At 47.5% G+C, this 15,401-nt stretch overlaps 1 protein-coding gene across 4 annotated transcripts in view; it reads left to right on the top strand.

Annotated features, from left to right (window-relative positions):
* WDFY1 (WD repeat and FYVE domain containing 1) overlaps nucleotides 1-14,566 on the top strand; it is a 45,939-nt gene extending 31,373 nt beyond the window's left edge. For all 4 annotated transcript variants that reach the window (XM_023259733.2, XM_023259734.2, XM_045034543.1 and 1 more), the window contains 6 exons: nucleotides 1,249-1,375; nucleotides 2,366-2,471; nucleotides 7,481-7,582; nucleotides 9,056-9,186; nucleotides 10,248-10,356; nucleotides 11,176-14,566. In XM_023259733.2, coding sequence (XP_023115501.1) covers nucleotides 1,249-1,375; nucleotides 2,366-2,471; nucleotides 7,481-7,582; nucleotides 9,056-9,186; nucleotides 10,248-10,356; nucleotides 11,176-11,235 — 635 coding nt within the window. In that variant the 3' untranslated portion in view covers nucleotides 11,236-14,566. The remainder of the gene's footprint in view (nucleotides 1-1,248; nucleotides 1,376-2,365; nucleotides 2,472-7,480; nucleotides 7,583-9,055; nucleotides 9,187-10,247; nucleotides 10,357-11,175) is intronic.
* Nucleotides 14,567-15,401: the final 835 nt, after the last annotated feature.

Below are 15,401 nucleotides of genomic sequence, written 5' to 3'. Positions count from 1 at the left end.
CCATTTTGGGTAACAAATTAGACACTTGAGCACCGTCTGGTTTCGATGGAAGAATGGGGGATCTGTTGAAAGAACTAATGATGAATTTACTTATGAAAATAGTGTTTTAGGTATCCTACGTTAAATACACTCTATACTCTGTGCTTTCTAGCGAATGTATTTGAGTGAAAACGAGTCTGTCAGATGGGGGATCTTGTAGAACAAAGGGGGGTAAGTAAGTTAGAATGTATTCGGGCAGGAAGGCACAGCCCCTAAGGAAACCACTTGTGTTTATGACTAATGGTCTCATGGTCCCCAGGCTCCTGAGTGTTCTCTGGGTTGCTAAGGACAGACGGGGTTCTGGGGACTGCTTAGTAGTGTTTATAGCAAAGGACCATGTTTATCTGCTGTCAGGCCTCCAGTGAAGTGTACAGGGCACAGCACTAAATAGGGTCAGGAGTTATGCACAATTGTTCCCTGAAGCCAGTTTTGCAGAACGCTTCTTTTTTTCACTTATGCTAAGTCTCTGTGAGAAACTAGTTTCCGTTGTTCGCTTTTGAATGGGACTTCATCGGTTTTCTCTATACCTGCCAGAAGCGTTAACTTGGGTGACTGGCTCGGTTTTATTAAGTTTGTTGGCAACTTTTTCTAGGCAAGCAGTAATCAATAGAACCACCGAGAGAGAGATCTGTTGAAAGAGAAAACTGTAGAAAGATTTCTCAAGGGTATCAAATTTGTTAAGTGTAGCCAATATAGAAGGCATAATTGTGTGCAGACCATTTTGTTTTCTGAGACCCTTAACTTAATTTCCTTACACATATGCATCTTGAGGTAACACACCTGCAAGGCCCCGGCAACCTGGAATAATCTAGATATTTATCTTCCCTAAGTTGACCACAGTGATCTTCACTGTCTTTTCTCATTGAATATTGTCCGCTTTTATTTTTTCCCCTCAAAAGCTTTTTCTGAACTAACCCTTCATAAATATGTATCATTTTTTTTTTTTTTTGGTACAGAATGAAGAAAAATTCCTTAAACATCTTTGTGTTCAAAGTAGTTTGACGTACAACTGCAGATCACTGTCTTATAACTCTGGGTGATAGGTGTGCCGTGTCTTCTCCGTGACTCGTGATAAAGTGTTGAAGGCCCTTTCGCACAACAAAGATACGGTTTTACTCGGGGGCTCAGCCGGGCCTAGTTCGGTCTGGCTGTTGAACGTGTATGCGCAGGTGCAGGGCTGTACTTCACCTCTCCTCTTTCTCACCGTAGGTAGCATCGCCTGCCTCTGGTGGGACCCTATTCAGCGGTTACTCTTCTCGGGAGCCTCTGACAACAGCATCATCATGTGGGACATCGGAGGAAGGAAAGGCCGCACCCTGCTGCTGCAGGGCCACCAGTGCGTGACTGTTGGTGGGGGTGGGGAAAGAATCTGAGTGTGGGGGAGGCGGGGCAGTATTAGTATTCTGATACTCTGTTTTCCAAACTCCCATCTGTGAAGGCAACCCTATGCTGGGGCTCACTCCGTCCACTTTTAACTTGGACTGCTTTTCTGTTAGCCCTGCGTGTCTGGTGTTATAGACGCCCCCCCCCCCCCCACCAAAAAAAAAAAAAGCCCAGAGTCTTCTTCCTTCTTTGTCCAAAGAGCACTTGCCACCTGTCTGTCCCAAGGAGTCACCTTCTTGAAATATCTGCTTAGGGCACAGGTGGGTTAAGGACTGCGGGTGAGAACTTTGGCCGGGGAAGCTTGCACGGAATGCCATGCCAAGCCAGTCTGGAACTGGATGCCTAACCGGTTTGGTTATTCTGAAAAGTAATGCGCGGGTGTGGTTTGACACAGGCCCCGTCACCTGAGCCATGATGTCGCATTACTCAGGTTCTTGCCTTCTAGTGTTCAGAGGAAGAGGACATTGGCCTTTCCTTTCCTCGCTCTTGGGTAGGCTGTTGCTGTCTACTGTAAGCAGAGTCAGGTTGCAAAGTAGCCGAGGAACGATCCTTCACACAAGTCTGTAGGTCAGGAGATTGTTTCCGGGTTGCGTTCCAGTAAGGGCGTCACCCCTCCTTGCTCTTCGTTATGAACAAGTAGGTGAATTTTGTGCACCTGAAAAGGAATGGACCACAGGGATTGGCCCAGAGGACTGTAGCCATCGTCTTCTCTGTGGCCTGCGATGCTGAATGACTGATTTGAAAGTAGTGTTTCTTTCGCGGAAACTCTGGTGCCGTATAGGAAGTTAGAGTCATTACACATCATCTGACTAAAGTGTATGCCAGAGGCCACATTACCGTACCTGAAAGTGGCAAAATGCCGGTTGCTGGTTCCAACAAGGGGCGAGATTTGAGCCTGTGTTTTTCCACGTCGAGACAAGTGACCGATGTGTGTTGTTTGCAGTGACAGGGTGCAGTCCCTTTGTTACCTTCAGCTCACAAGGCAGCTCGTCTCCTGTTCGTCGGATGGTGGAATCGCAGTGTGGAACATGGACGTTAGCAGAGAGGAGGTAAGGGAACGAGCAAGACGAGGCTGATGTGGAGGGCCCCCCCCCCCACAACCTGGCTTCTTGGGTTCCCACCCTGCCAGCTGTCAGTGCCGACTAGCACAGCCCCGCTCTGCGCCCTCGTGCTCGTTGGTTGTCGCCTGACGGGCTCCCGCGTGTCACTTTGCACTGCACCCCTGCCCGTTAGAAGGTTTCCACGGCGACCAGCACTGCCCGCAGACTGCACGAAGGCTGTTTTCAGCCTGGAGACGGTCCCCGGTGCCGCTGGGCGCGAAGTGGGCGCCACAGCGTCCCTGTCAGTGGATGCTGGGAGAGGGATGCAGCAAGGTGCTTTTCGTCTCCCTGGGAAGTATGTCACTGTTCTCTGCTTTTATTTTCTACCGGGTGGTGTCCACGTAGTGTTGTTTTCAGCAGACCTGAGTTCTGATTGGTTTGCGCGGCTAACGAGTTGTGGGGCCTCATTTAGAGGAGTGTCGTCGTTTCTCTGTTCACTCTTCCGTGAAGTAGAGTCATCCGATGACACCTTCTAAAGCCGCTTCTGGTTCTTTAGACGGATACTCTGTCTAAACAAACTCGCTGTCTTTTTTTTTTTTAATTGAGAAATAGCGTATATCACTGTATTAGCTTCAGGGGTACAGTGTAGTGATTCGGTATTCGCACATATCGGGAACGATCACCGCACTGAGTCCGGTTAGCATCCGCCACCGCAGTTGCAAATCTTTGTTTCTTGTGATGAGAACTTGCGCGAGTCACCCTGTCAGTGACTTCAAAATACCCAGCGCGGTTTCAGCCTCCTGGCTGTACCTCCACTCCCCAGGACTTGCTTCTTTGACAGCCTGGAAGTTGGTATGGTACCTTTTGACCCCCGTCACCCGTCGCACCCTCCCTCCACCACCTCCTCTGGCAACCGCCAGTCTGTCCTCTCACCTGTGGGCGACTCTGTTTTTTTTTTTCTATTTTAAACAATGCTGCAGTGGGCATTCATGACCTCGTCATTGTATGATTGTTCAGCTATTTCGTTCAGACAAATTTCTGAAAGTAGACCCTGCGGGACAGGAGATGTGTACGTTCTTAATGCTTTTTATGGATGTTGTCAGATGACTTCCAGGCAGGATTTCCATTCTCACGTCTGCCAGCGTGGGTATTACCTGTCTTTTCCAACCTGTGATGTAGGTAGCAGAAGAGCTGACTTTTTGTTGACTCAGAAGAGAAGATTTTAGAGTTGAGGGACCGAGGACTCCGTTCCAACTTCAGAAACATCTACTGAGCCCCTCGAGGGTGGTTCTGATGCCTGGAGACGAGGGCTTGCCGCTCCTGCGTGGCACTGCCTACTGCGTGGTGTGAGGTCACGTGGTTTGCTCAGGGCGCTGTCCTGTATCCAGCGCGGAGGCCCGCGTGCTGGGCCCCGTTGGTTGGGGTGCCACCGTCCCACCAGATTCTGCGCGTGACTTGTACCACACGTGCCACAGAAGACGTAATCCGGGGGGTTCAGTTTATTAAAAAAACAGTCACGACGTGACTCATTTCCAGACTTTACGGCTACCATGCTCTCGATGTCTTCTTGCCTGCGAGAAGCTTGTAATCTCCTGAAGGAAACAGACTACCCCCGTAAATAATAAAACGAAGTTCATAACGTGAAGTAGTGATTGTCACCTTTTTTAGTAAACTTGTGAGACCAAACAGAACATCTTAAGAGTCGGCAAAATATTTTGGTAAGGCTTAAGCTGACTTGTTATTAATTATCTATAACGTTGGCATAATATTACATACAGTTTTCCTTGCAAAGATTTATTTTAACTGTGTTTTCCAGTAGCTGCTCTCGCAGGCATCAAGAGCGAACACCTAGCATACTGCTCAATTTCCTGGACTCTTGGCCCGTTGTATTTCAGTCTTATTCTGAGCGCACAGACCGCTCGGAGGCTGTGTTCCCGGGGTCGCGTGGGAGGGCGACGCCTGGGGCCAGTGCTGCCGGAGCGTCTTCTAAGAGCTCACCCACTTGGATTTCAGTCCACTATTCTCATCCTTGGCAAATTCTTTTAGAAAAAAATAGTTAACAAAATAAAAGCAGGATTCCCCCCCTTCAGGGGTACACGATTGTGGAGTTCATTTGTACGTCTAGGGAAAGAAAAGACATCGCCCAGGATGCTTCCTTTGTAGGCGCGTCTCTTTTCAGTCATTTGTGGAAGATTCCCCCCGATCACATGCATGCTGGCGGGTTCCACGTCATGCTCTGCAAGCTTCTCTCTCTCAGTAGTTGACAGTGGTGGTGGGGAAGCAAATTGGGTCAAAAAGATGCATTGTTTTTAATAGTGTCTCTGTCTCTGTCTCTCTTTTTTTTCTTTTTTTTTTTTTAAACCAGCTGAGTATAGTGCAAAGGGAAACAGCCCACAGATACAGAAGGTTCTGGCCCTGGAGTTAGGGTTTGTACAATTTATAGGTCTTCCTTAGGCAGGGGCACACAGAGTTAGTCCCAGATTCTGTAGCCCCACGCTGCTTGGAATTTCTTACTGAGTCACTGGGAAATACTGATTGGGGCAGGCTGAAAGCAGATTTGCTAGCTCATAATTAGCGGGGCTCCTTTTTGGAAGTTGACCTGCAATATAAATGAGTAAGTAATAATTAGAATGAACCCACTTCAAAAGACAACCTTATTTTAAACTAGTAGATCGCAGGATGTTCAATATGGTGCACATTAGTACCGTGCAGATTATTCCAACAGTTGGTAATAGCTGCGTGGGGGATTATTCTCGTCACGTCGCGCCTTTTGTGCAGCACAGGCAGATGGAACAGTATGTAAGGAAGAGCGAAACAGTGCTTGATTAGCGTTCTCTTCTGCTCTTCTCAGGAAAGAAAAAAAAAAAATTCCCTTTAGAGAATAAGCACAGAACAGGATGGTTCCTGATAGCTTGGAGCATAGCACTGTATCCTATTAAAAGAAAGAAAGTTGCGGGTGCTTCTTACAACAAAACGCTCCAGAAAGCCTGTTTACTTCTGATTTTGCCTTTTGTGTGTCATCTGAAGTTACGGAAAGCATACCTTTCTTCCCTGGAGCCCCTCTCCCCACCCCAGCTCAGTCACGGAATGTTCTTTCCTAAGCCCCTAGACGGAATTGTATGTTCCTGAGGGTAAGGGCTCGGCTGGAGTGTGGCCACGCCCCAGAACCACGTGCGGAGAGCCTCACGTTCAAAGAGAGAAGACCCATTCGGGGATGCTGTGTCGAGTGCGGCGGGCGAGCTAGTGTCTCCTAGATGGCCAGCTACGCACTAGTCCCCTACGGCCGCTTTACCGCCAGAGCCACGGTCTCTTTGCTCGCACCGTGGGACTGTCGCTGCTGCGTGTCTCCTCGGGTTGTGTTGAAAATCAGGTGGCGTCAGGCACAAGAATTACTTGGTGCCCCGCCCGGACTCCTGGGGCACTTGGGACGCCAGGCCCCATGCACACGCTTCCCACACGTAGACTCGCCCCCCTCCCCCACCTCAGGAGGCAGGTGCTCCTGCTGGGATATTGGATATTGCTGCTGTCAAGACATCCTGAGCTTTCTTCCACGTGTGTGTGGTGCCGCGTGCGTCCCGGACCCGAGCCCAGGCAGCGGCACCTGCTTCCCCTCCCCGCGGACAGACATCGCCATGCCGTGGGTGGCATGACCCGCCGTGTTGCCCGTTTTCTCCCTCAGGGGCCTTGTTCCCGAGCAGTGTTCCCCAGCCACCGTACCCCCCCCCCCCGATTTCTGTTGATCACAGAAGCGGAAGAGGTAATTCTGCAGCAAGGCCGTCCTCCTTCCCACGTGGGTGCACGTCTCTGTCACCCTTTTCTTCGCCTTCCCTTCTTTCCAGTATTTCTCCGGTTATCCAGAGAAACCTGTCTTCTGTCCGAGCCCACTTCGTGCTATTTGTGGTGCTCCCCACCCCCCAGAAAGTCCTTTGCAGAAGTTATTTCTCGCGACGTATCTAAAGTAAGAAACAGGAAAGCCCAAAGTCCTGAAGCAATAGGAAGCAAAAGAAGGACGCAGAGGCACTTGTTCTTAGCCCCAGAAGTCCCGGCTTCAATCTTGGAGGCTCTCCGTCTTACTGACTGCTTTAGAAGGGTCGGTGGGGCCGGTGCAATGCGGTGTCCGCCATTCTCCCGTCATGGTCTCCTCTCACCAGGTGTATTTTTCTGGAGTGTGCACTTTCAAGATCAAGAAAGAATCATTTTTTCGCAGTCTTTGGCCTGACAGAAATTCGTGTTCTCTCCTATTTGTATCGCACATATGTAATGACAAGTGATTGAGGTTCATAAATGGCTTTTAACGGTTTCATCCTGTAATCGGGTGCAATCTAATGGTTTGTCTAGAGCAGTACTTTCTAAGTTCTGGTTAAAGTGACATCAAGACTGTTAATCATCCTGTTTTAATAAAAATTCATTGGGGACCTGCTCTGGGACAGGCTGTCCATACATCAGGACGAGTAAGAGCAGTGAATGACAGGCTCGTGGGGAGAAACGAGACGTGCGTATAGGATTACAGTCCAGAGAGCACGGTGCTGGGGCGGAGGTGTGCCGACGGTGCGTGTGCCCGCGGGAGGGTAGCCGCTCACGGGAGCCGGAGGGGCCGGCTGGCAAATCTGCCTGACAGGAGCTGCCCCCGGAAGATGTGACCCCACAAGACTTCCCAGGTGGTCATCCCCCAGATTCTGCAAGAAGTGGGTTTTCACTCAGTGGGATTTCGATATTCAGCAACTCTGGCACAGAAATCTACGAAGACATCCCTTAGGAGTTCCCAGTGAAAACTGAATTACCCCTTCCTGTCTACAGATTAAAAACCGGACAGTCCTGTAAACGTTGCCAAGATGATAAACATTACTGAACACAGGTAGTATTGAATATGGCAACCGCTATGATGTATTGAGGAGTTTTTTTTTAAATTCCTTGTTGGCCAGCACCAACAAGGCCTAGACCTGTTGTATCAGTAGCCTGAGAAATCCTAGTCAACATGGAGATGCTCTAATGGTGGCTTTGACTTTCTCCTCCCCCAGGCTCCTCAGTGGTTAGAGAGCGATTCTTGTCAGAAATGCGAGCAGCCCTTTTTCTGGAACATAAAACAGATGTGGGACACAAAGACACTGGGCTTGAGACAGGTGAGTAGCCAACGTTGAGTTGTCGCGAGGTTAATCGTGCACCTTGTTATTTGTGGTATTAGTCCGTCACTTTGTTTGGAATCCTACTTCTTCCTGTAAACGCTGCGAACCCCTGTGTTTTTGATATCACGGTCTCTGTGTAACTCACAGCGAGTGGGACCTTTCCTGGGGCCAGCTGTGCTGTCGCTTTATCCTGTGTTGGAAAATCAGGAATGCACAAGAAAACACTGAGTGCCTCTTGCAGCTACGCGAGAGATCCTTCAGTCTAGGAGAATTGCTTGTTAACGTCAGCATCCCGTGCGAGCCACGCACAGAATTAGAATGAAGCAGGTCATATGACTGGAAGCCTTATGCTTCTGCGGTTTGTTAAAGACATGTGACAGTTTGGCCCTCATTGGAATACTCTGACACTAGGAATTTAAATTAGTCATAAATTGTCCCATATAAGTGTACCCGAACATTTTTACTAAACATGTTTCTGGTACTTTTTTTTTTTTTTCTAATTAAAGAAACATGTCCTGAATAGCCTATAGCTTTCAAAGATGCTCTTATCACTGAGTATTCATGTAATTCTAAAGTTCTACCAAAAAAACCATATTTCTACAGCAACCATGAAGGTAGTGCACTAAGATTGAATGTGAATTTGTGCAGGTAAGTAAAAAAGAATGCTGATTTTATTTCTTAGCACCTCTATGAGGGATTGGCCTAAAGTTTGTGTGTATTAATGAACTTTCTTTAATTTTACTTAGAAAACTACGCTGCCGCAAGGTCTAATATGAGACTGGCAGGTAACACAGGGGTGATTTTAGCACCTGGATAACATTCTGATGCTTTGAAATGGAATCTGAATTCCATCTTTGGCCTGTTTCCTACAACATGTGTCTGGTGGTAACAAGTGCGTTGTACTGATGGGGGACATAACCCCTCCTTCTACAGGAAACGTGAAGACATTAATTTCCATCTTATGAATGGAGAGAGGAAAGGTACAGGTCACTAAACTTTTAGTAGGAAGAGAATATGTCGAAGTTAATAATAACTGGTCTGTTTTGAATGTTCTCGAGCCTTATTTCCAGAATCACAGTTTGGAAGATTAAAAGAAATAGTAAAACATATGATTATGGATATTTATTTCTTAATGAGGGCACGTTACCTTATTTCAAAGCTTTTCTCTGACTGACGTAGGAATAGGTTTTGTTTTTCCTCCGAAACCTCTAGTCGTTTAAGCTCCTAAACGAACTTGAAGTTGGTTTTAGTAATGTCGTTTGTTGACATCCAGACAGATGATATGACTGAATCGAAAGCTGTATTTGACCAGTAAAGCAAGGAGATTTGGAATTCCTTGACAAGTGTCGAGATTGGCCCGTCTACCCCGCTCCCATCCCCCTCCCCCGAAGGGAAACCGGGAGCCCCGAAGCGGAAGCAAACGTTAACCTCCTCCTTTTCCTCCTCCCGGTCCCCCCCCCCCCACCCAAGCATCACTGCAGGAAGTGCGGGCAGGCTGTCTGCGGCAAGTGCAGCAGCAAGCGCTCCAGCTACCCCGTCATGGGCTTCGAGTTCCAAGTCCGCGTGTGCGATTCCTGCTACGACTCCATCAAAGACGAGGAGTGAGTGTTCGCGTGTCTCTGTCTTACTGTGCACCTGCAGGGGGAAGCAGCCTGAGAGATGTTCGCCCCTTCCCAGCTCCGTGAAGAGTTTCTGAGGAAGCCCGTCGGCCCTCGCCCTACAACCCTAGGCAGATTTCTCCCAAACACTGTGGGAGTTGAGCAGTTGAGCAGAGGGACGTTCTCGAGCCCCCGCACCACGCAGGGCGGTGCGCAGGGTCAAGGCCACGCACGCACTGATGCGGTGGCTGAGCCGGTCCATCCCGTGCTCCAAGCTTTGCTCTCCTGTGCTTGGAAATTTAATTTTCTTTCCCTTACCTTTGAATCATCTTAGAAAGTTCTAGACTGGCAAACCGTGGCAGAGCCCCAAGTTGGAAGGCGAGTGCAGCATTGCTGGGGTCAGTTCGTTCCCGAGGAGACTGAGGCTGCGGGCGCAGGGGCAGAGTGAGAGCCAGCGCCCGAGGGCTGCTCCCGGTCGCAGAGAAGCTTCGACCCCTGCAGCCTCCCTGCCAGGGTCTTACCCACAGGACAGGATCTCATGCAGTGTAGTCCCTCTGCGTTATTTAAAAAAAAAATAATAAATTTTAACGTATATTCATTTTTGAGAGACGGTGACAGAGCGTGAGTGGGGGAGGGGCAAAGAGAGAGGGAGACACAGAGTCCGAAGCAGGCTCCAGGCTCCGAGCGGTCGGCACAGAGCCCCACGCGGGGCTTGAACCCACGCACCGTGAGATCCTGACCTGAGCTGAAGTCAGACGCCCAACCGAGGTGCCCCTAGTTCCTCTGCTGTTACTAAAAGTGCTTTTTTAGTGCCTAGGAATATATAAGCCTTCCCACTGAAACAATACATATCCATTATCTGGGGAGCTCTGCCAAACCTTCTATAGAGCAGTCTTGCAGCTGATCGTGCCTTCTGTCATCCTTTAATTATAAACTTCACTGTAGGCACATTTTGAGGAGCAAATGTGGACACTATCATTGTGTTTCCTTTATATTGCCAAGAAGACTCTTTCCTTAGCTCTAGAAACAGCTGAGCTTTCAGTGGTCTCTCTTCTCTTGGTCAGTCGGACTTCTCTAGCAACCTTCCATGAAGGAAAGCATAACATTACCCACATGTCCATGGACGTTGCCAGGGGACTGATGGTGACCTGTGGGACCGACCGCATCGTAAAGGTAACCTGCCTGGTTGTCCCGACGAGCGTGTGCGCGCAGATGGCTCCGTGGTCGTGCCGTGGACGGAAGACTTCTAGTCCGTCCCGTTTCTGGTCGGCCGGCTCGCCTTCCCTTTTTACAAGCAGCCATGCCACCTGCAGCCAGTTGAAAACCCTGAGTCACAAGCTGCGTGTTTGTGAGTCCCCAGGCCCTTGGTGGTGGCTCCTTCCGGTGGTGTTTCCCTGTACCACATCCATCCTCGGGGTAGCTGGTGGGGCCTGGCACCCAGTGTGGCCATCTGCCCAGGGTTCCTGCCTCGCAGCGCCTCTGCGCCTTAGCCGACCCCTTAGCCGACCCCTGCCGCCGGTCGTCCTTCCCTTGCTGGTGGTCCTGGGATCCTGGACAGAAGGTTTCCTACTTGTAAGAAATAACCACATGTTGTTTCTTTCGATCCCTCGGTCACTAACACAGATACTAAAAGCTAGCGTTTTAGACTCAGTGCCACTCTGGAGTTGTGAAATCATGACACGCTTTATCTCTTAATTCTTCAGAGTAGGGGCTTTCCCCAGTCGGCTTTTTATTAAAAATGAAAATAAATGTCTAGCAAACATTGTGATGGAATCTTCAGGTGACAGGATAGCGCTTACAAGCTTTTTTCACATTTTAGTGAGCGGTTTGTGTGCTTTTGTCACTGTAGATCTTGAGAAGGTTTTATAGCAGAAGAACGAGAGAGTGAGTTCCTTTGACCCCTGTTCCAGTTTAACAGCCATTTGCAGCGTGAGCTCTGCTTTCGGAGCCCGTGATGAGCACTGCCTCGCTGGCGTCTTCTCTCTCTTGCAGATTTGGGACATGACGCCTGTGGTGGGCTGCAGTCTGGCAACTGGGTTTTCTCCGTGTTGATCCGGGAGCCGGGCGAGGCCTGCACCTTCCCAGAGGCGCCCTTCACCAAATGCAGCCGTTCCCCATGGCGCCACCGTCCCCGTCACGGGAATGGCCAGTAGCCGCCAAAACGACAAAGCAACATTTTTTTTAAAAAAGAAAAACATGTCACCTGTGTTTGGGGGCACTTGTGGCACGACCTGTGGGGACGAACATGGAAAAAGTTGGTCGTAGTTGTTCCCCAAAGAGAGGAGTGACCTCGGTAAGGCTCCCTCGTGAACAGGGAGCTGGTGTGTGCTGAAGGAGCGACTGGGCAAATGCGAGTTTCAGAGGAAAAACTATTGAACAAAAGAGCGCCAATGCTTAGAACTTTGTTAAAGCAGTTCCGGTTGCAAGCCCCCTTCCGTCAGACTCGCGGGCCCTCCGCAGGCTTCGGTGGCTCTGTCAGCTTCGGTGGCTCTGTCGTCAGAGCAGGGGGCAGGGGGAGGAGAACATGCTCTCTCCGTCTTGAGGGGCGCAGCAGGAGCTCAAGAGCCCAGAGGGCCCCTCCTTCCTTACTGTCCGCGTGGGAGGATCCTGTGCACTTAGTTATGGACAAACTTCTGAAGGATCCCTGTTCTGAGCAGGTAGGGCCGTTATCTGCCCTCGGTGTTTGGCACATTCGTTGCTTCCTCTTCCCAGACCATATGCCACGGCCAACCGTCACGGTTGTTACTAAGCGAGCTGTAAAATTTCTAGATTAACCCGGGCAGCCCACCTTCTTCCCTTTCCCCCAGACGTGCTCTGAGGACAAAACGTATTTATGGTGCTGTTAACGTGGGAGTCACACGAGCCGCCTGACTCCCTCACTACAGTCAGAAACGACCAATGGAAAATGGAAAACCCCACCCAGCTACCAGCATGACCGCGAAGGGAAGCGATCGTTCTGTTCCACAGAACGGTGCAGTCCTCCGAAAAGACACATGCATTCGGTTTGTAGTTCCAAGATGAGCCCCTGTGATATTGTGGCAATTTGATATACACCGCAGAAAAGAACTCCAGAGCTTTTTAAACTGTGTTGACTCTTTGCTGTGAGGAATATCGTTAATATTTCATAGAAGGGAATGGGCAACCCAGAGCAGCAGTTGTTCACCAGGTCCTGCACAGTCATTCCTACCTTGTAAATCACATTCATAACAACCAGCGAATTCTCTCGTGTCAAATGGCATTTTAAAAGTTTGTGGCCACTTAGTACCGGGATGGGGAAGAGGTGGGGAAGGGGGAGCCTGTCTTTTAATATTCCAGTATTTATTTCTTGGACTGTTTGTTTTTACAGTAGTACACGTACCTGTTCAGGTCTGTGCAAGTGAGTGAAGAGAGGCCTACTTTTCTGAAAGACAGATTTTAAAGTAGAGAGCAACAGTGTTTTTGTTAGTCTTACTGGTGGATACTGATAAAAACTACTGCGTCACTGTGTTGGGATCATATCAAGACAGCGTGGTTGTTCTGAGCGATACCATGAAGGGACTAAATCTGTTTTTTCACAACGGCTGAGAGGGACTATAATGTTTAAGGCAGGCAGTTAAACTAAGATATCTTAATGGCCAAGTGACGCAAATAATAAGGAAAGGATTCTAGAATGATCTAGAATGATCTGCATTAAAAATTGACTTGCCTTCAGAAATACGACTGAAGGATTTTGTTGCTCCTTATAATTTTTGTGTTATATCACCTTTAATAACATTTCTTAAGCTCTTTACAAAATATATGATACACAGCCTGGAAGAAAGCTTGAGGGGTGCGATCTTAAAGGGCAGCATTGAATGTTAGATTTCGTTCAGTTAATGGTCCAGCTCGTACAAAGGTGCTATCCTGGGGATTTGATGAAGTCCTGAAAGGAAAATAGTATATGATCTGTTTCTGGCCATGTTAAAGAGTACTGAGTTGTGGTTCTGTTTGCCTTTAACTTCTGTCCAATGTGATTTTATCGTGTCCATGGTAGACAGCACAATACCACGCCGTAGCTTTCAGCCTTTTTTTTTTTTTTTTTTTTTACTGTAAAAAATTCTTAATGGAAAACCCAGTGTTCTATAGAGAATATAAGATTGTGAGAACACCTGCTAAGGGGTTAAGCTAATATACACCAAGGAGGAAAGACATATATAACAAAGAACTAGAGAGGGGTATCCAGAAAAGGAAGGAATGTTTCGATTGACTTCTGTCTCCATCAGAGCCTGTTAATCACTTTTCTTTTTAAAAACACACATGGCAAGCTTGCCTTGTCTCTACTACTTACTAGGGAGCAAATGGGGTAATATTTTTATAGAGGTGGGCAAAAATTATTTTCTCAATTCTGCTGACTGGGCACATAAGGAAAATACCGCTAGGCTTCTAGTTATTGCCTTATTTTGACTGCGTTGCTCTTAAACAGGTCATTTAAAATAGTTCTTCAAGCAACAGTTTATGGTTTTTCCATTCCTGAATACTCACGCTAATTTCTGCTAATAGGGATTAAAAAGTACAGAATGTTAGAGAAAATCCTCACGTTTAGATCTAGTTATGTATGTGATAAGGAAATGTCAATTCTTCATTCTAGATGTGTTCTAAAATTGCCCTTTTTAACGCAAATGATAGAAACACCGGCGTAGCATTAGCCGGAAATGTTATTCAGTACGCTGTAAATCTCTGTTTACTATGTCCTGCTTCTGTCCTGCTGCCTGGAGGATGTAAACAAAAAATAGTGCTCTCGAATGCGTCACTTGGTTCTCTCCCTAAAGAATTCAGTTTGCTAGTACCTACATTTTTCAACTGTTGAAACTGGCCTGAATATGTAATAAATACCATAGTGACTCAGACCCAAGGAAATATTTTCTTAAATGAGTTTTCATTAAATTACTTTCTACTTCCGTTACTGGATCTGGTGTCTCCTAAAATGTAAGGAACCAGTTACTATTCATGATAAAGCATCTGCTCATTATCAGTGTGAGGTTTAACAAATAAGTAATACATGCTGTATTTATTCGAGTGTCTATTGCTTAATTGTTAATTGTGAGCAGATTATTTGAATGCCTACTCTATTTTCTGTAGTTTACTATACAGTAACTCTTTGAGTAAATTGAGGTTTAATTGTGCAACAAATTTATATTAGAATACAATTTAAAGTGTTTTACTCTATAGCCTTTTTGACTGGGGAAGCAAAGGGCAATGTTGATTAGTACATTTTGTCTTGTACTAGCTACGTTTCTATAAGACATGGTGCCCTGTGTGTCCCAGAGAGTTAGAAAACTTTGTCCTTTGCTCCTGTTTGTGGGTTCTGTTTTTTTGTGTTATTTTTGAGAATATGCATACACAATAAAATGTTCCTTGCTTGTTACCCTGTTGCTTAATTTAGCTTTTGTTATAGTTGATCTGGACATAGGGCAATAATGCTACTTACTAGCACACTGCGCGTGCGTGCGGGGAGCTCTGTCTACGTTACGCTCTTTGATCTGCCAACATTCCCGAAGGGTGTTATTGTCCCTGCTTTACAGATGAGGAAACCGAGAAGATCCTGTCTGTCTGTCTGACTTGAAAGCACCTGCCTTCTCCATACCGCGTGCTCTGATGTGCTAGCGTGTAATGAGTGTGTCAGGTAAGCGTTAGGGGTTAGGTATCATCATCTCTTTTGAAGTTTGTGTGGCCTTGAAGTCAGATCGCTCAGCATATCTAGACTCCCTGGAGACACCGGCCTCCGTGCCCTAGTTCTCCACGTCAACAGCTCAGTTTTGCGAAGAAACAGCGTGGTTCAGACCCAAGAGAACTGATGAGTTGATTGAGAAACCAGCAAGGCATTCATTTACTGTGTATTTTTCAAAGCAGCATATACCTTTATTGAATAAATAATATGTAATAATATATAATAAAAAGGAATAAACAGAAAAGGAAAATAAAAAGATAACACCAAAAAGTCTAACAAAGATTTTTTTTAAAAGCCTCTGTCCTACCACCGCCCAGAGAAAACACGGTCAACCTTATGCTGTACGTCTTTCCAGTGTTGTTGTTTTTTTAAGTTTATTTATTTTGAGAGCGAGAGTGCGTGCATGCGAGCAGGCGGGGGAGGGGCAGAGCGAGAGGGAGACAGAATCCCAGGCAGGCTCTAGGCCATCAGCACAGAGTCCAACACGGGGCTCGAACTCACGAACACAAGATCGTGATCTGAGCCGAAGTCA

The sequence above is a fragment of the Felis catus genome, chromosome C1, assembly GCF_018350175.1.
Source record: "Felis catus isolate Fca126 chromosome C1, F.catus_Fca126_mat1.0, whole genome shotgun sequence".
NCBI lineage: Eukaryota > Metazoa > Chordata > Mammalia > Carnivora > Felidae > Felis > Felis catus.
The sequence above is the reverse complement of the archived record's forward strand: the minus strand, read 5'-3'. Positions and strand labels throughout refer to the sequence as shown.